General features: G+C 33.4%; 1 protein-coding gene, 1 long non-coding RNA gene and 1 pseudogene across 4 annotated transcripts; 2 read left to right on the top strand and 1 right to left on the bottom strand.

Moving 5' to 3' along the window:
• Positions 1-68: 68 nt before the first annotated feature.
• LOC128156421 (uncharacterized) lies at positions 69-20,040 on the bottom strand. Of its 3 annotated transcripts, none has more exons than XR_008239715.1 (5): positions 19,658-20,040; positions 8,686-8,760; positions 8,218-8,288; positions 1,339-1,475; positions 69-185 (listed from the first exon to the last, which is right to left on the bottom strand). It is a non-coding gene; the product is annotated as an uncharacterized LOC128156421 (long non-coding RNA). The 3 variants fall into 3 exon arrangements; XR_008239714.1 differs by lacking the exon at positions 19,658-20,040 and adding an exon at positions 9,350-9,466; XR_008239716.1 differs by lacking the exons at positions 8,218-8,288; positions 8,686-8,760 and having other exon boundaries at positions 19,658-19,877.
• On the top strand, positions 9,502-13,341 carry LOC128156419 (uncharacterized; annotated as a pseudogene).
• Positions 18,003-19,640, top strand: LOC128156420 (uncharacterized). The gene has a single exon (XM_052818571.1). The coding sequence runs from the start codon at positions 18,553-18,555 to the stop codon at positions 19,528-19,530; it is 978 nt and encodes a 325-aa protein (XP_052674531.1). The 5' UTR covers positions 18,003-18,552; the 3' UTR covers positions 19,531-19,640.
• Positions 20,041-25,354: the final 5,314 nt, after the last annotated feature.

Raw genomic sequence — 25,354 nt, 5'->3', positions numbered from 1 at the left:
GAATTTTATCATTGTAAGACAAGGCATTTTACATCCCATCAATATGAATAATCAAAACAAACAACTGATGTCATCTTAAATGTATGAATTTTATTTTTCCGTCGTAAATTTTAATTTAAAAATTGTTCTTCTTCAATTCACTCTCGGTCATAATCATCTTCACTCTCAAGGTCAACCTCGTGCACCTGAAATTCAAATGGATAATTATGATATATATACCTATATCAAGATACTAATGTGATATCATAAAACAAGATGTAATATTTATACCCCCGCTCCGAAGGAGAGGGGGTATACTGTTTTACCCTTGTGTGTCTGTCTGTCCGTCCGTCTATCTGTCCGTCCGTAACAAAAATTTCAGTCGCATTTATCTCAGCAACTATTTTTTGCAGATGCTTGAAATTTTTACACAGTGTTTGTTAAGGCATGCCATATCGTGGGATATATTTTTTTACCAATCAGATGTCAACTTCTTGTTAAATGACGACTTTGTTTATTTTTAACCAAAATTTTCAAACAAATTTTCGTCAAAGATTTCTCAGCAACTATCTATCGCAGATGCTTGAAATTTTTACACAATATTTGTATAGGCATGCCATATCGTGGGATATATTCTTGTACCAATCAGATGTCAACTTCTTGTTAAATGACGACTTTGTTTATTTTTAGCCAAAAATTTCAAACAAATTTTTGTCAAAGAATGCTCAGCAACTGTTTATCGCAGATGCTTGAAATTTTTACTCAGTATTTGTATAGGCATGCTATATCGTGGGATGTATTTTTGTACCAATCGATCGTCAACTTCCTGTTTAATGAGTACTTTGTTTATTTTTAGCCAAAATTTTCAAACAAATTTCCGTCACAGAATTCTCAGCAACTATTTATTGCAGATGCTTGAAATTTTAACACACTATTTGTTTTGACATGCCATATCGTGGGATATATTTTTGTATCAATCGGACGTCAACTTCTTGTTAAATAATGACTTTGTTTATTTTAAGCCAAAATTTTCAAACAAATTTTCCTCAAAGATTTCTCAGCAGCTATTTATCGCAAATGCTTGAAATTTTTACACAGTGTTTGTTAAGGCATTAGCCAAATTTTTCAAACAAATTTTCCTCAAAGATTTCACAGCAGCTACTTATCGCAGATGCTTGAAATTTTAACACACTATTTGTTTAGGCATGCCATATTGTGGGATATATTTCTGTACCAATCGGATGCCAGCTTTCTGTTAAATGTCGACTTTGCTTATTTTGCATATTTACACCAGAGCGGGGGTATCACTAGTGAGCATTGGCTCACAGATATCTTGTTTGTACTGTGTATTGTACATACAACTATAACTTCTCATATCTCTCAATCCGCTTTTCTTCTCGGGCTTGCAGCTTTTCCCACTTGAGAGGATCGTCGTCTTACAACACATATCAAGTCAATTTGTTAATACATCCATTTCTTTGTGAACTTCTTAGCAGCTGAGAAATCATATTCATGATATTATAATCATTACTATACAAGCTTATGGTTTTACAGAAGTACAAACATAACACACTTTTATAACATGTCTTAATATCTAATTAGGCTTTTATTGCAGATGATCCACAACATCACTGTTTCTTATTATAATTATCTTTCCTTGGAATTGGGTCATTTGTCTGAACAAATTTGAGAACCCTTCAGAATTCAAATTTTGTTCCGAAAGTGATACCTTTTGCATTTATTCAATATTGGCTAAAAACAAAAATGATGTAAATTGGTCTGTGCCCTGAAGTCAATTTAATTTCTTTTCGTTAGCATATGGAACTATTTTGTAAGTGTGTTCGATATGTTTTCTTGTGTTAGGCGTTGGATTTAAATAATGCGGATGGATATGCGTGTTATATGTCACAGGTATTTAAACAGGTGTATCTTACATGTGGTCATTCGAGTTCGTATTCAGCTTTCGATATGTCCGATATTGAAGAACATAACTCAGAACAGCGTTAGATTGTAAAATGCGCTCCATGACGAGAGGGCTTATATGCTACAAGAACTGGAAGAGAGAGTCACAGAATTGCGGAAAAACTTAGTCCTGAGTAAGCCGGAGGAGTCGACCAATTTTAAGTATACGGGGTGTAAAACTCAATTTGAATTTAACAAACGTAGAATCAAGAGTTAGAACTGGTGGATGAGTATCTAAAATTCGGAAGAACAGTGGACGCTAGAGAAATTCTTAAGTCTACAAGAGAAATGTTAGCCGAGAGGAACACGCACTTGCGAATTGCGGACAAGTATGGGTGGGATATTCTGGAAGAGTATGTTGGCGATAGTCTGGTGGATGGTCCTGACGAGGCTACTAAGTTACGGAAGGCATAGTCTGGAGCCATCAAGAAGAGGAAAGAAAAGTCCGATAAAAAGCCATACGATAGGGGCGGTTCATCCATCCGGAATGGTCTTTTTCGTATCAACAATGGAGAAGCTGGCCGACAACATTTCACGCAAGCAGGGAATTTTTCCCGCGCCTGGACAGCAACGCCACAATTCAACATGCCTTGATTCCCCCTCGCCAAGTCTACAGTCTGTTTCTACTGCTTTGAAGAGGGACACGTGGCACCACAATGCCCACTTAAAATCCAATAAAGGACATCTTTGCCCACAGCTTCCATTACAAAAGAAATCACTGACAAAAAGTCTGCATAAAGATTCTACAGAAATGGTGAGCAATATTTTTGAATATGAAAATTGTAAAGCCAAAGTAAAAGACAAAGTTTTGAATTTTAAAGGTAGATTAAGAAAACACATTGATTTTTGGAGAAAAGTATTGAAAGCTAGAGAAAATGTTTGAAATATTATTTTTTTCTGGTTATATAGTGCCTTTTTACGAATTGCCTGAGAGTAAATATTGTAAAAATAATAAGTCTGCAATTGCACATTCAGGTTTTGTAAGCAAAAGTATTCAAGAATTATTGCAAAATGGTATTGTTGTTAAGGTAGATCAAATTCCGCACGTGGTGAATCCTCTGACAGTGTCGGTTAATGCAAAGGGTAAAGAAAGGCTCATATTAGATTTGAGACATGTAAATCAATATGTTATAAAATACAATTTCAAACTTGAGGGTATTAAAGAAGCTTTAGATTTTGTACATAAAAAATGGTTTTATGTTTAAATTTGATCTCTCATCAGGATATCACCATATTGATCTGCACGTTTCAATGTATAAATATTTTGGATTTTCTTGGGATAATTGTTTTTATGTATTTTCTTCTTTAGCGTTTGGTTTATCATCAGCACCATTTATTTTTACAAAGATCCTGAGGAATTTAGTAAGATTTTGGAGAGAACAAGGTATTTATATCATTGTTTATTCAGATGATGGATTTGGTTTTTCAGATTCTTTTGCCAATTGTGAATATTCATCTCTAAAGGTATACAATACATTGATTAAAGCAGGTTTTGTTGTAAATACAGAGAAGTATGTGTGGGTGCCTCAAAAATGTTTAGAATGGTTAGGATTTACTTGGAACATGGAAGAAGGTTGCTTAGAGTTACCAAGTGTTAAAGTAGAAAAACTTTTATTCATGATCAATAATATTGTAGATAATGATTTTTGGGTAACTGCTAGGTATTAAGCATAAATTACAGGGAAAATTGTTCAGAGAGTTTGGGTTTAGTTGGCAGGTTTATGACAAGGCAATTGCATCTGGCTATTTGTTTCAGAAGATCATTATGGGCAGCGGAAAGGGCAAAAAATACATTTTTACAAAATCAATGATAAACTAAATTCAGCAATCTAAAATAATATTATCAATGGCCATAAGTACAAAACCAACAGTCTTCTCTGCAAAATAAATGTACATAAAATCAACCAAAGATATCTAAATACAAATCAAACACAAAAAGTAAAACCAACAGACATAAATGTAAAACGAACATACATCAACATGAAACAAGCGGACGCACAAATAAACGCCAGGTTGCGTTTTTTGGGAAGCAATATGCGTCATCGATTATTGGAATCCGGGATGGTTCGCGCCTATTCTGTTTCGCCCTGAGAATGGCTGAGATGTTGATTTATTTATTATGATTTATTAAAAATTATAAATAATATTTTAATGACCTGTTTATACTCGTACATTTGTTCGAAATATTTATATACAGATAAAAACATATGCATAATCAACTATCGTACAGTCTTCTATAAAAAAAAAAATACAAAAAACGTCATTTTATTGTTATCCATCAGGCATGTAGCATCGCAAAAAAAGGGGGAGGGGGCTGACTCTTAACTCTGAGGCTGAGCCCCCCCCCCCCCCCGATGCTACGTGCTTGTCCATAAACATGATATACACAAATCTGAAGGAAACATTTTCAAAATGCTACAAGACATATGTATATTGTAAATTAAAATTTTATAAAGTGCATGTATCAGAATACTTCAAGCTTATCGACATGAATACTGCCATGTCTTATATTTTCTTCAAACTACTTGTACAGGCATTGCATAAGAATGTACAGAAATAAATCAAACTTCGTTAAAGAAAACATTGTATGCATTAATTAATGCATATTTTGATGTTAACAATTTATACAAAATGTTTACTTTAAGACTTTCCGTTTCCGTCAGGCTACGGCACATCTGTATAGATATTTATTGCAAACCAGATCATTGGATACAATTTTGAAACTGAACAAAGAATCTATTGTAGAATTGAAAATTTTGAGATTGAATTGTATGAATTTACCATTTAAGACAAATTTTCACAACTATGTTTTACCAGAAAGACTGACTTATACAGACGCTAGCGATCGTTTGGATCTGAAATTCTTTGGAAAATTGTGAGAAGGATATGGACAAAATCAGAAGCTGAGCGTTCAACGTGGAGGGAATTAAAGGCAATTGAAGTGACTCTAGCTATGTTTAAGGTCGAATTGCAAGGTAAAAATGTTAAAGTTCATACGGACAATCAGAACGCCGTAAGGATAATAGAAGTTGGTAGTATGAAATCAGATTTACACAATGTTGCGTTCGCTATTTTTAAGATTTGTATGTTATCGAGAATATCTATGGAAGTTTGTTGGGTTCCGAGAAATGAAAATGTTATTGCTGACTTTTTCAGTAAAATGTATGAAGCAGACGACTGGGGCATTGACGATAGAATTTTCAAGTTATTTAACAGGAAGTGGGGTCCATTTACGTGTGATTATTTGCAAATTCTTCGAATTTCAAGGTAAAGAGATTTTATTCAAAGTTTGTAGATGGTTTGTTAGCTGGTATTGATGCTTTTTCGTGTGATTGGAAGTTTGATAATAATTGGATTGTTCCACCGTTAAGATTAATAAGTAGATTAATTTCTCATTTGATTGCTTGTAAAGCTACTGGGGTACTTGTCGCACCGAAATGGACTTCTTCTCCATTTTGGTCATGTATAGTGAACAATGACGGTACTTTTAAAGATGTTAAAGTTTCCAATGGAAGACCTTATAGTGATTGTAATGTTTCTTATTATTTTTTTTTTTTTTTTTTTGTCCATAAGATATCTCAAAGATGGCTAGATAGATTTTCTTGAAATTTTCAGGACTGATAGAGAACGATAAAATCTCCATGCGTTTTTTTTCATAATTCACATCCTGTCGTCCGTTTCCTGTCCCGTGGTAAAAAGCTATGGACAATGAGATCTCAGAAACTATAAAGACTTGAAACTCCAAACTTTGAGAGATGATAGACCTATAGTTGTAGATGTGTTTAAACTATTTTGTTTTGTTCGTCGTAACTTCCGGTCGTCACCGGAAGCCCTTAAAAATTTTCTATTTTTACGCATTTTATTTGTTTAACTCAGAATTGAAATATAAGTATACACGCTTTCATAAGTCATCTATCCGATGATTAATAAACAAAAAAATATTACTTCCGGTGAGATATCTCAAATATCTCAGGTAGTCTATTTAAAACAAATAATATTACAGCGAGATCTCATAAACTGTAAGTGAACAAGACACGAAACTTACATGGATGATAGGCATTTGATAGAAGATGTGTTTAACCGCTCTCATTTTGTCAACTGTCACTTCCGGTCCATACCGGAAGAGTTCAAACAATTCAATAAATTTAAGAGTTTTACTGTTTTTGTTTGACAACATAAGATAAGTTGATAGCCAATAAAGTCCTGTTGTGTAATGGTTAAGAAATACTAACTTTCATTTTCATTGAACACTTCCGTTTGTCCGTTTCCCGTCCTGAGACAAAAAACCTTGTTTCCTAGAGTTCTCAAAAACGGTGACAACTTGAACAATCAAACTTTGTGGGATGATAGACCTATGTATGTACATGTCTATACACTATTTTGTTTTGTTCGGCGTAACTTCTGGTCGTCACCGGAAGCACTTCAAAAATTTGGGTTTTTTCATATTTTATTCATTTTACATAAAATGAAAATATCAGTATCAATCTTACATATGTCATCTATATACTGTTAAATTAGCCAATAAAATTTATTCCGGTGAGATATCTCAAATATCTCTATGTAGCTTTCCTTTTAACGAATTTAATGTCCGCGGGATTTTTGTCACTGTAAGTAATTAAGAAACGAAGCTTTCATGATTGATAGAAATTTGATTGGGGATGTGTTTAATGGGTTTAAATTTGTCAACTGTCACTTCCGGTTCTTACCGGAAGGGTTAAAACAAATCATGTTTTTAACAAGTTTAACTGACTTTCTTGGGTGTTTCATCTAGCCTGATAAACAGTGATGTACGCTTAGCAAATGTACGAGAAGTACCAGCTTTTGTTTTTATTAATCACTTCCGTTTGAATGTCCGTTTCCGGTCCCGAGACAAAAAATATTGTTTCAAAGGGATCTTAAAGGACCATATATGATAAGGGCCTAAAATGGCCCCCCAAAATGAACAATATCATTTTACTATTATTCTTTATTTTCTTAGTACAAAAATGTGTGTGATGTGTTTACATAATATTCATTTTAGTTCAAGTGCCCACAATTTAGAAATATGACATTGTAAAGACAACCTTTTCCCGCCCTTTTGCATTTTTAGCATAAAACTGCTTGTTTTCAAGCAGATTTTCCTTCCGAAAACATAGAGCGCATGCTTGAACAAACAAAATATTTTAATCAGATATGTATCTTGCCAAGACTAATAAGTGACAAAAATTTTTTCCTTGTTCAAGCATGCGCTCTATATTTCCCATTCGTATATAGATAAGAAAAATGTCAATTTTTGGCTGATTTTGATTGACTTATAGAAATAGCGTCACTTCTGACGTCATAAACTGCCAGTGAGTGCAAATAAATCAAATAAATAGATGAAAAATATATTTTATATAAACTCTTCTAAAAAATAAGTTAACATTTCATTGTACCCGAAACACTTACAAAATGGCGAATTATGGGGGCCAAATTTAGCTCTTATCATATATAGTTCTTTGGCAGAAACGTGAACAACCAAACCTTGAGGAAAGATTGACTTATGATTGTACAAAGGGTTAACCATTTATGTTTAGTTTAGCGTTACTTCCTCTCGTCACAGAAAGTACTTCAAAAATTGATTTCTTTTTCATTCTCGTTGTTTTACATGTAAGTAATGTCTGGATATATCATTCACAATAATTATCATATCCACTTTTTTTCTATGTGAGAGAAGCTCTTACAGTTAAATTGATACATGTATATCAAAACGGAAGACCTTTTTGTTGCTTTTGCAACAAGAGTCTAGTTTAATTTCTGTTCGTTAGCATATGGAACTATTTTGTAAGTGTGTTCGATATGTTTTCTAGTGTTAGGCGTAAGATTTAAATAATGCGGATGGATATGCGTGTTATATGTCACAGGTATTTAAACAGGTGTATCTGACATGTGGTCATTCGAGTTCGTATTCAGCTTTCGATATGTCCGATATTGAAGAACATAACTCAGGGTAAATCGAAATTAATATTGTTTCAGATTCTTTATTTTGTAGAAAACTTCAAAAGACAGACGTCATCAAGATGTGGGGAATCCTTAATTGAATAAATATTTAATTTGTATATTGTCTTACAGGAGAGCAGGAGAAGATAAACGCGTTGATATGTATTTATAATTAAAGCTGAGTACATAATTCATGTCTATAATGATAAATTGTTGCATTTGTAATGAGTTTTTGTTATTAATTGCTATAGAAAAGAAATGTTTTATTTGCGGATGAACAAAGTGAAGGAGAAAACAACAAACTCTCTTGCCGCATACTTGCGAACACTTCTGAGAACTACAGAAAGATCAACGGTTCCCGTTTTTTGAAGACGTGCTGTCACTTTAGCCTGTAGTAACAAAGATTATAAAACATGTAGTTCAAAGTACTTGCTTTAAGTAATTTATTTCATGCACAAATAAAATAATAATTAACTAAATTCATTTCATAGAAATTGATAATAAATGTTATTTTCCAGACATGCCTATCAGCTGATAACTGAAAGGGGCATGGTCACGATTTTGGTCACATTGTATTATTCTTTTTTTATTATTTACAATGCATTAAAAATGCATATCTAATGATCAAATGAAATTTGGGTTCCATTCGATGATTGTTAAGCAAGATACAGGGCTCACAATTCTTCGTTATGTAAACAAGGCTCGTGCCCTGTTTTTGTTTACATAGGTTCAATATACCAGTAAAAATCTTTTTGAAGCTTGTTAAATTATATTTCATTAACTTACTTTTAATTCTGTGTCTGGATTGACTGGGAATAGCATGATCGGGGACTTCTTCTTCAGGTGTTCAACAAGAGGCGCCTTTGTTAAATGAGAATAAAAGTCCAATGAGGATGAAGAAATTATTAATTCAATTTTTTCATTCAGCGAAGTCGTCCTCTTGTAAGTTAAAGCCTATAAGAGGAGTAATTCAATTTATTCATAGGGCAATAAATTGTGACACAATTTTGGTAAAAGAGGCATGGGTTGCATCTCTGATATTGGGACAGTATATACTGCAGGTTTGTGGATAGCAATACAAGTAATAAATTGTTCTGATTCTATAACCAGTTATTAATAATAACGATACCACTGTGCATCTTTGTATTGTCTTTGTAAAGTAAAGCGTGATCATTTTGTTTATATGAAAATGCATATTTGAGTTATATATTTGTTTTTCTTGGTCTACTTCAATTAAGACTTTTTTTTATATCGTCTCTCGACTCGAATTTACCAAATAATTCCCAAAATACTAAATTATAAAATCTTTACCAGGGTGACTGAAACATCGTGTATTATTTGTGTTTTTTAACAATTCTCTAAAAAAAACTTTCAAGACATGGTCAAATTTATAGTTCTGCGCAGAATGTAAGATTCCATTGATAAAAATATAACATAAATGTACATTTACCGTCCTTGGTAATTAAGTAATTCCAATTTATTGTACTTATGGAAGGTCTGACCATAGGATATTAATTTTCCCATACGTAGTATTAGCAATATAAAACGCCTCATATCACGGTTTATTTGCACCCCCAAGTATCCCTTTAAGGGCATTGGCAACGAAGTTTTCCGGAAATAAAAAATCCGTACCTGCATTTTTTCTTTTATACATCGAATTTCAGTTACCGTTCTTGAGTTTTCTTGTAATTGTGAGTTATCGCCCGTAACACGAACTCTTTAGCTTATTAGAGTAATAAAAACAGCGTTTCCGAGGTAAACAGAAAATTCGAGAGATGAAGCGACATCGTTCTACATCGACTGGCAGGTTCATTTCAGCTTCCAAAAAGAAAAGAATCGACGTATTTAAAGCAAACAACGTAAGAAAGATTATTAATGACCACTCATATTCATCTAAGCTGTGTGATCATGGTGATAATGACTCTGACATCGCTGAGTGTTTACCGGTAGTTGATGATAGCGAGGAGAACAGTTACGCATCTGGTGATAGTTTAGATCGACAGATTGACAATGTTAACGATACAACAGAGATAAGCTGGCGGCAGGGAAGGCGAATAGTGGAGTTGGGGTTTATTGTAGACAAACTCTCTGAAGGCTGTTCTGTTTGCCACTCTTCTGTCCCTTTGAATATAACAAACACGGTACACGAGATACGTTATGGATTAGGCAGTTTATTAACCATCAGGTGTGCCCTTTGTGATGGAAAGACAGTTGTTCCAACTGGGAAGAGACATAGTGGGCCTAACGAACGTCAGGGACAAAGAACTTGGGATGTCAACACAAAGTTAGCATTAGGTAAAAAATGATTTATAACATTCAATACATAATGATGTTAACGAAGTGCTTTTTGGGTGATTTATACCTGTAAAAAACCCTCACTATATCATAAGAACTCCTGCATCTTTCTTATTAATTTATTTTCAAACAATCATTTTGTTTTGCTTTCAGGTATGTTACACAGTGGTATAGGGGAAAGAAAGTTGTCCAACTTATTGTCGACACTGAGCATTCCACCATGTTCCAAAACAACACTCAAGAAAAGAGAAAGAGAAATAGGTGAAGCCCTTGAAGATATAGCACGTTCCAGCTGTGCTGATGCTGCTGTCAGAGAAAAAGATCTCACAAAGTAATTAGAAAATAAAATATTCTCAAATAATCATCTATATATTGAAAAGTGCTTTTGATACATGACTGAGGTAAATGTTGCACAAAATAAGATGTATATGTGATTCGGTATATATATACAAGATCATATATTTATTATACATTTTGTATTTTAGAGAATCTTCAATATCTGCATCGTTTGATGGTGGCTGGCAAAAGCGTGGATCTGGCAAATCCTACAGTAGCTTATCTGGTAAATAATAATATTGCTCTTATAATATAATAGGTAAAATATACCAATCTACTTATCAGGATGTATACATTTTACCAATGTAAATTGTAAACATATACAATTACTATTAGCAATAAAAGGTGTATAATGGGGAATCACCTAGATAGATTTATATATATATATATATATACTGCATTTCTTTTTTCCAGGCCATGCTGCCTTCATTGGACATAAGACTGGTAAATGCATTGCATTTTCAACAAGGAATAAATACTGTAGAAAGTGTGACAGCGCATTGAAGAAAGGATGTGACGTAAAAGAACATGATTGTAGAAAGAACTGGGAAGGTAGCTCCAAGGCTATGGAATCAGACATGTGTATATCTATGTTGAAAAATCTAGAGAGCAATGACGTGTGTGTTGGAACGATCATCATGGACAATGACTCTACAACGATATCTAAAGCTCGTTCAGAAGTGAAAGCGGACCTGAAAAAGCAGTGCGACAGAAATCACCTTCTGAAAGACTTTACAAATAAACTTTATGACATCAGAAAAGCCAAAAACTTCAGGGAACTCACACCAAAAACAATTTCACACATATCAAAGTGTTTTCGATACTGTGTATCACAAAATCAGGAGGATACAGAAAAAATGAAGAAAAATTTATTAGCACTGGGAAAACATGTCTTTGGAGATCATTCATATTGTGGTTCATGGTGTGGATATTTGCAGAATCCATTGAAGTACAAGCCAAAACATCTTCCTTACAGCAGGTACCTTTGCGATGAAAAGTTGAAGATCACCCTTATGGATCTGCTGCATAAATATTCCAGTGATGCTGATAAGTTAACCCATCTAGGGAGCTCTCAGGCTAATGAGAGTCTCAACAATGCCATTTCCAGCAAGGCTCCTAAAACCAATTTCTTCTCTGGATCAGAAAGCAATGACTATCGAGTTGCAGCAGCCATTGCGCAAAAGAACATTGGCTATGGATATGTGACTGATGTAAGTACATATACAAGTATATACACACACACTCACACACACAGTAAAATCAAAATAACTACACCTTTTTTATACATTTTATTGAAAGAGTTATTGATTTGTAATGTATTTATCATGGAAAAATATATTCATTCCAGGTGTGTCAATCTGTGATGTTATCTCCTGGGGAAATAACCAAAAAGATTTCAGAGGAATATGACAGAAAAAGGGAGAAAGCAAGAGAAAGAGAAAGCACAATACAGTTCAAAAAGAGAAGAAGGGAAAAAAAGGAGCAGCAAAGTAATCACCAGAAAACTTGTGAAGTAAGAGAGGGAAAATCATATGAGACAGCAGTTGATATGAATAACAACATATGCTCTGATGATATTTGTGAAATACCTCCACCGCAAACTGAACAAACTTGCAAAGAACTGATACCTGGAGTGGAATATGCTTATGTGTCATTTGATCTTGAAACTACAGGACTTGGTATGTTAGAAATAAGTTTGTTTATAAAATGATAATCTAAATCATAAAATTTATTTCTCAATTATAATTATCCTTTCTTGATATTTGGTTTCTTTCTTCATATAATGAAACAAATGTTCACTGTGTTTTCAGGCAACATTGATAATATAAGCCCCCTTGGGACAAATACATTGCCCTCCGCTTCTTGTTTGGCAATATTTCATCCCTCAGGGGCAAATAAAAACAATGTTGCACCCAACCTTATTCAATATCTTTATAATATATTCATACTTTTTCATGAAACACAATTTTATTTTGTGATTACAGGTAATGATTCTGAAATTACTCAGATTGGAGCAGCCTACATACACGACAAAAGCTATAGCCAGTATCTCCTGCCTTCTAAAAGGATTTCAACCAGTGCGATTGCTCTGACTGGTCTTACCGTTGCTGGGAGCCAAATGTACAAGGAAGGCGAACCTGTTCCATCAACATCCACATCTGAAGGACTTACCAACTTTTTACAGTGGCTTTCTTCAATTCATAAACCTGTTGTGTTAGTGGCTCATAATGCTAGATTTGACGCTAATGCTTTTTGTCGTGCTTTGATCACAAATGACATGAATGGTGATGCAGGGAAAGTTATTCAAGGATTTGTTGACACACTTTCACTCTTTAGAAAAGAAAGGCCTGGACTTTGCTCATACAAGCAAACTGACTTGGTCAAATCTTTCATTCAAACTGACTATAATGCACATGATGCAGCATCTGATGCAAAAGCTCTACTACAACTTCTTACTTCACAGAATGAATTTTTCAGAACACATTTTACTTCAACACAGCTTTTCATTTGATTCGTACATTAGTCTACTTCATTATCATGAAATGGTGCAAAAAAACTCTTCCTCCCTAATGTGCTTAGTGAACAATAAAGTTATTTCTAAAATGATAATGACACGCATTGCGAAGTCAGGACTCTCTTTTTCCCACCTGTTACTGGCTTATAAAAGAGACTCTCAGCATGGTGTATTGCGATTGCTCTCCGAGAACACTTGTGAAGGGAAACCAAGAGTAACAAGCAATAAAAAAATCATTGGAAACCTTTGCTCTTACATTAAAGATGTTTGTGATTAAAGATATTGTTTAAACATTTTTTTATCTTTTTATTTTTTTAGTGTGTGTGTGCAACAGAAAAAAAATCAAGGGGAGTAACTCTAAAAGAGTAAAATGGCATTTTCTGGTGCATACTTTTCATATATAAATCTATTTATAAAATTTTCAGCTGGATATCATAGAAAATCTATTAACAACAACGTTGAATAATGAAAAACAAATCAGATATCTCACTTATTAAAAAATTGTTCCTTTAAAAAAAAATTTTTGCTAATTTTTCCCTCTATTTCATTGAAATCAATGTGAAATGAGAAATATATAAAATTTAAATTATTTCTCAAGATACGATGGAAAGAGTGGTTTTATGTGTTGGTAAATGTTTTTTTTATATACATATCAACCTATAAAGGAATCCTTAAAAAAAATTGTGGATAAACCAGGAACGTTGCCAATGCCCTTAAATACAAGCCCGTTAAGATAAGCTTATTTAGATAATCGGGTTACATCTGGCCAATATTCAGAGAGAATAAGTTATTATTATGCTTTTCCCGATAGTGTTCCTTAAATAAGGTATCAATATCAAAAAGGAAAAATAATATAAGGTTCAGAGAAATTCTTGGTTGTAGCGTGGGGCACGGGTGTTGATCATTGCAGTTAATTGGTGTTAGTCAGGAGCATATGAGCCTTTCAGAATCACTGGAGACAAATGAAATGGATGATGAATATACAAAAACAAGAATGAAAACGTCGATGACGAACTACACATCACTCTGCTATTATTATTATTATATTGACTTATATAGCGCAAAATATACATGTAGTTTCTGTGCGCTATACACTGTGTTAATAAAAGGGATGTGCTAATAAATGCTATGTTAGGGATACTTTTAAAAAATATTAGAGTGATGATAAAACAACAGGAGCTTATCTAAAACATAATTAAAGGATGAGCAGGATATGTACATACGTAGTCTTTACATACTAATCGTCTATGTTTTATATTCACGCTTGAACAACAGTGTTTTGAGGGTCTTGCGGAATGCTCCGTGTGTTTTAAGCTTGCGAAGTTCCAATGGTAGTTCATTCCACAGTTGGGCACCTAGAGTGTTTATAGCTCTTGCGCCGTATTTATTTGATGACCTCTTCACTACCAGTTTTTATTGGTCAGATGATGATCTCATTGTCCTGTGTGGTTGGTAGACAAAACATAGTATTTTTGTGCTGTTGAGGAATGTAGTGATTTGTGGATGGTTGTCAGTACTTTGAATATTACACGTTGTTTTACAGGCAACCAGTGCAGTTCTTGAAGTACTGGCGTAATGTGTTGTCTGTAATGTGTTTTTGTTAGACAACGTGCAGCGCTGTTTTGAGCCACTTGTAACTGGTGCATCTGACGATCGGTTATGCCAAGCAAGAGGGCATTGTGGTAGTCAATATGGGATATGCCTGTTGCATTGATGATATTTGCACAAGCTTCTTGGGGCCACAATTAAAAATATTTCAGTTTGTCCAAACCCGACCAATGATGACTGGGTGTGGGTAGGTAGGTAGGCAAATTCTTTTTCAGAATTTGCATGAAGATATTGAAACACTGAGTATATCTTTTTCAACATCATACCTTTGTAGAGACAATCAAAAGCCATGAATTTAAGACCTGTATATACATGTATTAGTCTATTATACTGAATTAAATCATTCAACAATAAACTGAACTTTTGAAGTCTACTTTTAACACGACTTCGTCCGTTTTCCGCATTCCGATCTCATCAGGATCGGCAACCTCGTCAAACACATCATTCCATGTCTTTTTACTGTTGAACCGATAAAGCCTATTCGACACAATGGGCTTTATTTTTTTGTTTACTTTAAGAATAACAGACGATGACAGCGTAAAAAAACTGTCTGCCATCTTCACATGTTTACTTTCGCTAAATTAGTAGATAAAAACGAATGCGGGACGGTTCGCCCCGAAAGACCTTTCGCTCCGAGACGTTTCGCCCCTAGATGTTCCTATTAATTATGTGGTAATTATGCAGTAAACTAATTAACACCATTAACTTCTAGCTGGACATTGAGGGCCTCCAAATTAGTTATAAAAAAGGGAAAGCTGATTAGACATTTGATTATGATTGCTTTCAAAGACAATTTAAAAAGGATTTTTAATGCAGTCAATTTTAATATTTTGTAAAAAGATTTATCTTAAAACATCGCATTATATATATCGTTCTAAAAATATATATGATTATTGCGATGTATTTCATATTAATGTTTACTCATTATATTTACTTAAATTAAAACACTGTGTATAAATGAAAAAAAAATGTTTTCCGATGATTTATATATATAACCTGGATAAAACGACACTAAAAATAAGCAAAATTAACAATATATTTTTTTTTAATTTTCATTGTTTTCAAGTTGTAGAATGTATATATCGTCATAAATTTTTATATGATGAATTACGATGTATTTCATCATGTCGCATATGTATATGTAACCGCTAGTTCTCATAATTAACACCCGTCTCATATTATAATTAATTTCTCCTCTTTAGCTTGTCATGGAGCGCCTCCAATTTAATTTTCACACCTTTATAAGGAGACCGATTCAGAACTTAATGACGATTGCTAAATAAACATAATCATAAATCTTCACGTGGATAATCGTTTTATACAATATTAAAGTTATCAGTGAATGTGCCACAATAAACATGATCATATGTTTTCAATAAAGTCAATATTAATGACACGCATATATATCTATTTATAAATATTTATCTAAATATTATTATTTTTAAAACATCGCAATATATAAAATAATGATATATAATATATAATATAGGTGCGAAACGTCTCAGCGCGAAAGGAGCGAAACGTCCCGTTACCATAAAAACCGAGAACATCGAATATCGATTTACTTCGTCTCCTACACGCTTTCTTTTAATCTTAAACACTGTCACTTTCAAACGCAAAGATGACAACATATAGTTTTATACGATGACGGCGCGGACACGAAAAATATCTGAAAAAAAAAAATTCTTCCAAAAAACGGCAAAAAAAGAATTTGAGTCGGCGGGTTTTTTTCGGGTCGGTCGCGTTTGGGCAAACATATAATCTTTTTATTTTGGCCTGGGTGAGATGGTATTTCACCTTCGAGATTCTCCGGATGTTAAAGTACATTTTTCTGGCGACAGAGCTGACTGATTTGTTTCTCTATTGATAGGGTAGCGTGTAAGACAGCACCAAGGCTATTAGATGGAGTGTTAGTTCAAATTTTATAATTCATGGAACTTTGGTGTTGCAGGTTCTGTCGTGTGAGTGAAAGACTTCCTTTGAATACATAGTAAATTAAAAAATATTATTTAATAATGATAAATAGTATGGAGTGGATTTAACTGACTTTTTTATTTACTAGTTTGAATTATTATATTACTAAAAATAAATTGTACTAGCATCACGTATTTTCTTTACATAATTATGCACAGCAGGGAGGGCCTCACCAAAATGTTATTTTAGATTGGTATTAAATCAGATTTATAGGTACCAGTACCATGTCCATTTACTATTATTGTTTTAAAACTGTGCTTCTGTGTAAAAATATAGATCTGACCACCAACATTGTTTCGTTTTTTAAGATCCTAAAATGCGTGCTGCTAAATGAATTATTAAGCAATAGATTGCACCCCAGTTAAGGCAGCATTGTGTGAATAGTGTTTCTGTTAAAGTTTGTACTTTAAAGTATAGTTTTGTTCATCAATTATGTATAAATCGAGTGCATCAAAAATAATGACCAAATGATTTTCCATAATTTTAAAAGAGTTACTTTATTTCATTTTTTTTTTAATTTCTATACTGTATAATTGTCTCACCACTGACAAAATTAGCATAGCTCATAAAATTCTAATTATCTACCAGATGATATCATGGTTTACACCAATGTTTGCAAATTCTAAGATGTTTTACTTAATTGTTTGTGTAACGTGTTTTTGCTAATCATAATAAATTTTCAGTAATACCGTTATATTTTTCTCATGTTTTACATTTTTCAAAAGGCTGTATATTTTGATAATGACCCATTTAAAGCAAACGTTTTAAGAATAATTACCTCATGATTTGTTTATTTAATGAGACTAGTAATTGTGTTGGCGTAATGTAATTAATTGATACGTTTATTATGTCTAAGGGTAAATCCTCTGAATCTCTACAAGTGTAAGACAGGTTCAGTAAGGGTGGAATATGAACAAACAAAAAATATATTGCTAGTATATTTTCTAAAACCCAGCTGACCAAGTTAAATGTGCAAAAAATACCTTGGCTGAAAGTCCAACCATCATTGATTTGTAATGCAATCTATTTTTAACTATCTTTAAATAATCGAATAAATTAAGTAATTGACACTGGGTATTCCTTTGAGGGTATTGGGATCCTAGCAACTACTAAACAATGCTGGGAATCCTTCAATTCAATAAACAATACTATATTCAGGGTTTTAATTTAACAGTATATTCACTTTTATTTTTATTTGGCTATACTGCTTGCAAAAATTAAATCGTTTTAACTTTCGATAAATTTCAAATAAGTTATGTTATCTTTCAAAATGGGTAATTAATGATGTGATGTCTTGCGTGTTTACAAATTGGCGTCAGAGGCATGTTATTGCCTTTACATGACTTTTGCACTCTGGGGTATCTTAAATCCCCTTTAAAAACTCAATGCTTAGATCTAGGTTATTATTATAGTCAGACATTAACTGAATCACGCGTCGCGTCGATACACATAATTGTCGAAATAATACACTTGGATGCTCGAGGAAAAATCAATATGTAAACAACAATAAATTCTCCTGTTTATGAAGTCGCATTTTTTAGATTTGAATTGACTAGACATTTAAAAGCTTTTCACCGCATCATGTCAATCACTATACTTTCATTATCTTCCGCCAATAGAATCAGCTAGTCCCAGCTTAATATCTAGTGGCATCTCGCTAGGATGCTTCTCCCTCCACTTGATCCATACAAAGTCTGTGTTAACAGGTCGTCAATAATCGATTCCTGTCTAATGAGGTTGGGACTTGCTAGTTCCTTGGTTTGTAATAAGGACAACATTCCTTCGCTTTACGCTATTTTTCTCGATCACCAGTTACTCGAGCTTCACGATTGTTATATAATTTCATTTCAAGTGTTTTATTGAACATGGAAATTAAGTGACTACACTGTTTATCACCAGAGTAATAAATGGTATGATCTTTAAACATGGAGGAACAAACGTTAAATTTACGAACAAGTGAAGAACAGAAAATGATGTCGCCAAGGGGGAGTGTTTATAGTCCCAAATCGTTCTCACCAAAAGGAAAGGAAACTCAAAGATTTTTCCCACCTGATCGACCAAAGTTTGGAACTCAGAATTCAAGAGAAAGTGATGAAACATCTCGATTATCAACGTCCGACAATGCTGAAGCTCCCTTGTCGCCAGAAGCACGACTTGATAGTAGGAGGATGTCACTTACAAGTTATGGTCGCCGACGTTTATCCATAATATCCAATACTCCACCAGCAAATCCTCAACCACCAATAAGGACTTTCAAATCTCTTGGTGGTAAAGTCGCATCCATGGTTCGCGCCAAGATGGCTTTTCAAAAAACGAAGTTATCGGCTATTGACGACCAAACTGAAATGACCATGATAAAAGAGCTACCCAAGAAGCCTAGGTTTAGCTCATTCATGTCGCCCGAAGCCCAATTCGCTATGATGAAAGGATATGAGGATAACGTTTACGGGAAAATGTCAAGCACCCAGCCAGAGAGCAAACCATTTCTAAGACGGAATAAAACTCCAGAACAACCAATTGATATCAAAGATGTTAAACGACCGGCTATCAGTCGCCAACAATCACTTCTAGATGTTCGAAAAAATCCGTACAGTCCCCTCTTCTCTAGCACACCCCGTTCTACGTCAGAATCTGACAGTTCCCGGAGACCTCATACTGCACACAGGATTAGATCATTCTCAAGAACACAGAGTCTTCCGACATTTGTTCCAAAGGAAAAACAATTAGTGCTCACCTACAGACTTCAAAGTGCTATGGACATGCTTGATACTCTGCGTTATAATGACGGTGAAAACCCGTTGTCTCCGAGGATCAAATCGGCCAGAAGTGTCATAAAACCTGTAGAATTTAACCAGTGGACACAAGCATGGAGTAAAGAATTCCAACTTGCTACCAAAACCTAGAACAACCTATGTTTGTGATGAATTAATGTGCTTAATCTTTCTGTTCACTCAGTTAAACTTTTTGATAAATGTACATGTATATCATTTATATAAATAGCTTCAGAATCAAGGATGATACAAGACTTACTTTTTGCTTTAAAGTTTACACCATGCCTAAAGACGTTGTATCATAACTGAAGTATTCATATTTCAAATCGAGCCGTACGTAGAGTTTCCCAACAGCAAGTGTGCCATCAATATCTTCATGCAATAAAATCTTATGTCGATTTTGTTTGCCACTTGTTCAGTTTATGGGTCCACATTAAAAGGGAGCACCGCTCCATTAAGCGTTGATTGCACGGAGTTATAAAGTATTATATTTATATTGAACTTGCTTCTCGTACTACTTATATATTTTGACATATCGTGAAAATTTACCAAGGATCGTAGCCGACAAATACATAGAGATAAGTTTCTATTTAGAGTTGTCGCATAAAATATTTTAGCGTTTACAAGTGTATTTTCATTTTATATCAGAACATATTGATTTAGTTAACAAATTATACAGTGTAATCCAGCAGTTTTAAGAAGAAGTGTTTTTTTTAAAAAAAACCATGAAAATTGCTTACTTTTATCTTATTTAGATTTTTTTTAAACTCTTGTTATCTGGTGATAAATCGAACAAGTTGCCTCCTGAGAGAAATTTTACTATAACGATTACATTGATTTTTTTCATCCTGGTCCGTTTAATAAGCAATACATTTATCCTCAAGTAGGAAGCCGTGTTGTAAGCATTTCACGTCACTATAATAGTTTTATTGACAACGCCTGGAATTTTAACCATTTTTGATAGCCAAAAGTATATTGAGGCACAATTTAAAGTACTTCCGGCATAGGCATGGGAAGTTCGATAGCACATAAATACCATAAAAAGGACTTAAGAACTTCTAGCTGAACTAAAGCTAGATAACTTTAAAGGTAATAGTGACGTTATGAAACAATAAGAATATTTTAGAAATGAGAGAAAATAACTAAAGGCAAACGGAATTTGAGCTGAACTAAATGTTAAAACTACATAAATATGTATTATTTCCGTCCCTAAACATACACAAAAATTCTTTTATCTAACTTGTCGGATAAACCATACCAATAATCGAACATGTTCATTAATAAAGCGATTAGAAACTAGGCCATGAAATGTTTGTTACTGGCTTGGTAACCTGTGTGTCCATCATGCATGTTTTATATAATTTTGGTCAAACACATTATCGATGTCTCCATTGTCTTTGAAATAATACACCATTATTTATAGCTGGAAATTGATTGATTGATGAGAAATCATCGTTACACGGCCTCTTTAATGTTTAATGAAAGGTTGATTATGCAATGATAAGTACAGACAACAGAATTAGTCCGGATCGATTACAATTTTTCTCTCTGCATTAAAAGTGCAAATTAATACCCACTTTGATGTACTTTCTCCTTTTTTAAGGAAAGAAGATTTAACGTATAATATCTTAATGTGCGTACTTTGGTTTCCAAATATTTAATACGGAATGTTCCATTACTATTATTAGTTCCTCATCTCGTATTACCAATATGTTGAAATGCATTAATAACATGTAAACAGCGTACAAATGAAAAATAGACCACTTACGTTCGTGCGGTTTTTAAGCTCACCTGAGTTGAAAGCTCAGATGAACATTTCTGATCCCTTTTAGTCTGTTGTCCGTCCATCTCTTAACTTTCGACTACTTATCGAGAACCACTGGCCAATTTACACTAAACTTGACACAAAGCATTATTGGGGGAAGGGGATTTAAGTTTTCTGATACTAAGAACTAGCCCTCATACAAGGGGAGATAATAAATTATTTAAAATTTGTTGATATTCTTCCAAAGTATTCTTCTCCAAACTCATTTAGCCAGAAAAGCTGAAACTTATGTGGAAGCTTCTTCGGGTAGTACATATTCAAATGGATAGAACTGGAGCACAAAAGGGGGGGGGGCAATTTTAACTTTTGATATTTATTATTTACAAAATCTTTAAAATCTTTTCTCAAAAAATTAATTGGCCAGAAAAGCTGCTGCTTGTGTAAAAGCATCCTCGGGTAGAATAGAATCAAGGTGGTTTTTTTGTTCAAATCATGACCCCGGGGATAGAACGAGACCAAAAAAAGGATGGGGGGGTAAATAGGAATATAAAGCGAAGAATATAAAAAACCAGTCTGCAAGAAAAGCTGTAACATATGTGGATGCATCCTCAGTTCAATTAAATTCAATTTCTTCAAATCACGATCTCAGACGCTAGTGTAATGATTGAATTCTTTAAAAAATATTCTTGAAAAGTCAAAGTCACAGGTGCTGAGAACAAGACCCTTTCACCCCAATTTTAACTCCCTGGGGTTGTTGACTTTCTTTTGATAGAAATTTCTTTAAAGTCATGTACAGAACATGTTCCCCTTTATTTATCAATAAAGGAAAAAATTACAATTAATGTACTCCCCTCCCCCCATGGCATATAAAAATAGGAAAGGTATGCACATCACTATCCTTTGGTCACATTGTTACTATAATATATATATTTGCTTATATATTCAACAAGCACAGGATAATGTTATTGCAGTGAATATATCTCTTCCTCATTATGCTTTTTTAAAAAATGCACATTATTCATTTAGCCAACTAAATCTTGTCTAACTAGGTTTTTGAAGACAAGCTAGGTAACTGAGAGGGAAGTCAACATCTTTTAGTGACGTAATAAACGCTCATGAACGATAAAATCCAAGGATTTTATTTGCGCACAATAGATTTAAATCGATTTTCTCGGATGGTATCGTACAAAAGTTACCTATAGTTGTTTACTTCCGTCACAGTTGCCTGGTGGAATGGCAAACCTTTCCTCTTTTATATGCAGGTTAGGATTGTTTTAAATAAATTGTGTATTTTCGAATTATTTCAGATATTTGATATGGAATGTGTTGTACACATGACTTAATAGGAGTTTCTATCATAAAAGCGTCGACGGTACCAGTGGTCTTAATTCGGGAGGGGCAGAGTCCTGTACTCAAAGTGTTATGATAAATGGTATTACTTTGACATATTGTTGATTTTCAGTTCTTAAGACTGTTGGCTTTGAGCAAATGTTGGTCTCTACGAGAGTGTCAATGCTTTTTGAAGATTAATTTTAGTAATGAATTCAATATTTGTTTGTTTTTATCGATATAAAATGGTTTGAAGCAGTTTACGTATTATAAACCTTCGAAGCGGTCTATGAAAAACGTTATCTGTCCCAAACCATTTTATATCGTATAAAACTAATAAATATCGGTTTATAAAGCATAATCTGCTCCAAATCATTTCAAATCTTATAAAACAAATAAATATTGAATTCAATTCTTAAAATTTAATTTTGGTAAATAGTGGAAGATAAAAACAGTCATTTGACCTTTAAAATGACATCATGATAACCCATGACAGTGAATTATACATTTTTGACGTTGGTTAAACTGTGCTGTATGCAACTTTCTTTTTACGATATAAAACAATTTTTAGCCAATTGGAAATCGCGTTACAACCAGAATTAAATTATATATAAATAAGTGTAATTGTGTAATATCTTAAGAACTGCAATGTTCAATATATAAAATTGAGTCATCCTGTTACAAAAGGGGCCCAATATTTAACATAAGATTATTTGGAGAAAAGTTTTATAACGTATCTATTTTACTACATTGTCCAGATATTTTATAATGACCCAAAAAGATGATTTTTTATTATCATTATTGCTCAGGTGAGCGATGTGTCCCATGGACCTCTTGTTAAACTTTCAAACTATCATTTCAAGCTGTTTATTAATTTCCATCTTTAAATCTTCCCTCGACATTAATCATTTCAATTACGCACTATAATTGAAAAGTTAAATCCCATGGCACGTTCTTTTCATCTGAAAGCTCGAAATTTGCATTTTTGTGTATTGGTAAAACGATGCTTCTTTTTAACAATTTTGTTAGATTATTGAATAGCTAAAAAGTTTAAAATCCCTGAAGAGAAATCCATGCACGCGATTTTGCATGCAAGGAGTTTCTATTCATTTTCAATTCATGTCCACACAATCAAGATTCGATCAAAGCAATGATGAGATGTTGCTTTAAAAAACCTGTCAAACTCCCATCTTTTCTTAGTATGCAGAGTATCCTACGCCTTAGTGTTGGCACTGTCCTTCTATAAAAAATGCTACAATCCAGGGGGTGTGAATTGTGAGAAACTCATTGGCTTTTAAAATGAAATAAGATGACTAGGTGTAAAATATCACCAATTCGGTTTTTTTTAAATAAATGCATAAACCATGCATTGAAATAGGATTCTTGTGAATTCTTTGTGTGAATACAGTAGGTGAGACAGAATCAACTTCATGTTAATGTAATGTATTTTGGTCTGATCACAATGTTCAATTGTACAAGGCTTTCTGAGCTAAAGAACATTATATGCCCCTTTTAATATACCATATCAATGTAGTAACCTAGCAGCATCAAATCCACTTTTAAATTTTGAAGTGCTTTTTACATAATTTTAAAGATAAATCACTTTGGCAATACTCAAGGATTCGATGGGCGAATATAATTGTATCCTAAATAAAGGTTTTTTTCTGATGCTATAACGACCTAACTGAAAATTTTGTAGAATTTATAATTTTGTTGTAGCTGATCTTTTCTAAGTTATATCGATTTCATTAACGCTGCCATAACAATGAGATTCTTTTGAAGGTGAATAAGTAACTCATACATACAGTAGTTTTACATATCAATTATACAGTATTTCATTAAATAAATATGAGGTATAAATGTGTTGTCAAAACAGCTTTATGAAAACTTAAAGGGAAACAGTTGTTTTCTTCCTTGTACAAATTCGCCCTGATGTCTAGATAGGTACATTAACATTAAAACTCTGCAGTCACAAACAATAATGGTATATATTTTATAACATATTTTAAATAATCAATAGTACGTTTAAATACATTTCTCTAAATTTTCAAGTTTAAACTTTTTTTGTAAAGTCGGAACAAATCAACCAGTAAAATAAAAAAAGAATAACCTCGTTATTTGTGTTTAAACCTTCTGTATGTTGTGTATATTATGATATGCACTAAAGTGTGTTTAAAACAGAGAAAGCCCTCTTAGTTTGTACTTTTTTTCAAACATAGATGAAAAACGTGACCGTGTAAATAGCTCTGTGGATGTATGAACTTTGATGGAGTTTTCGGTGTTTGCGGAATTTCCTGGTTGCACAAGATACGTCTGAAATAAAGATTTTTTTTAAGTTTGCCTTTTAATATTCTGATAAGAGAGAGAACTTTTTAAAAAATGATTTTTGTGGTTCGTGTGACACTTTGGAGTTTGGAGTTAAAAAGTTTGGTTTTGGGCATTTTGAATATATACAATGCACATGATTCACTTAAGGGACTGCAAAGTGTTGCAGCAGTTCATAGAACTCCCAGTTCGAAGTATAGAATCTTTTTAAAGCAATCATTACTACTGAAAGTTCTGTCAGTATTCTTAGTCTTCAGTGTGGCAGGAATTTGAAATTTGATACTTTGATAACCATTATTTCAAGCAATGTCATTTCCGAAAATATAGAAAATAAAATTTCATGGCCAAGTCTCCGTTTCGTCATTAAGAAATAGCACTAAGAAGAATTGTCCAAGATAGTTTATATGGGTCGCGCTCCATTGACCTGTTCCGTACACGTCCCAGACAAATTCTCGCGCAATGCGAATGGTGCACACAGAACAATGACTATGGCGGCCAGTTTGCAATTACAGACGTTAATGCCAATATTTCTTGACG

This window comes from Crassostrea angulata, chromosome 7 (genome assembly GCF_025612915.1).
Source record: "Crassostrea angulata isolate pt1a10 chromosome 7, ASM2561291v2, whole genome shotgun sequence".
In the NCBI taxonomy this organism is placed as follows: Eukaryota; Metazoa; Mollusca; class Bivalvia; order Ostreida; family Ostreidae; genus Magallana; species Magallana angulata.
The sequence above is the reverse complement of the archived record's forward strand: the minus strand, read 5'-3'. Positions and strand labels throughout refer to the sequence as shown.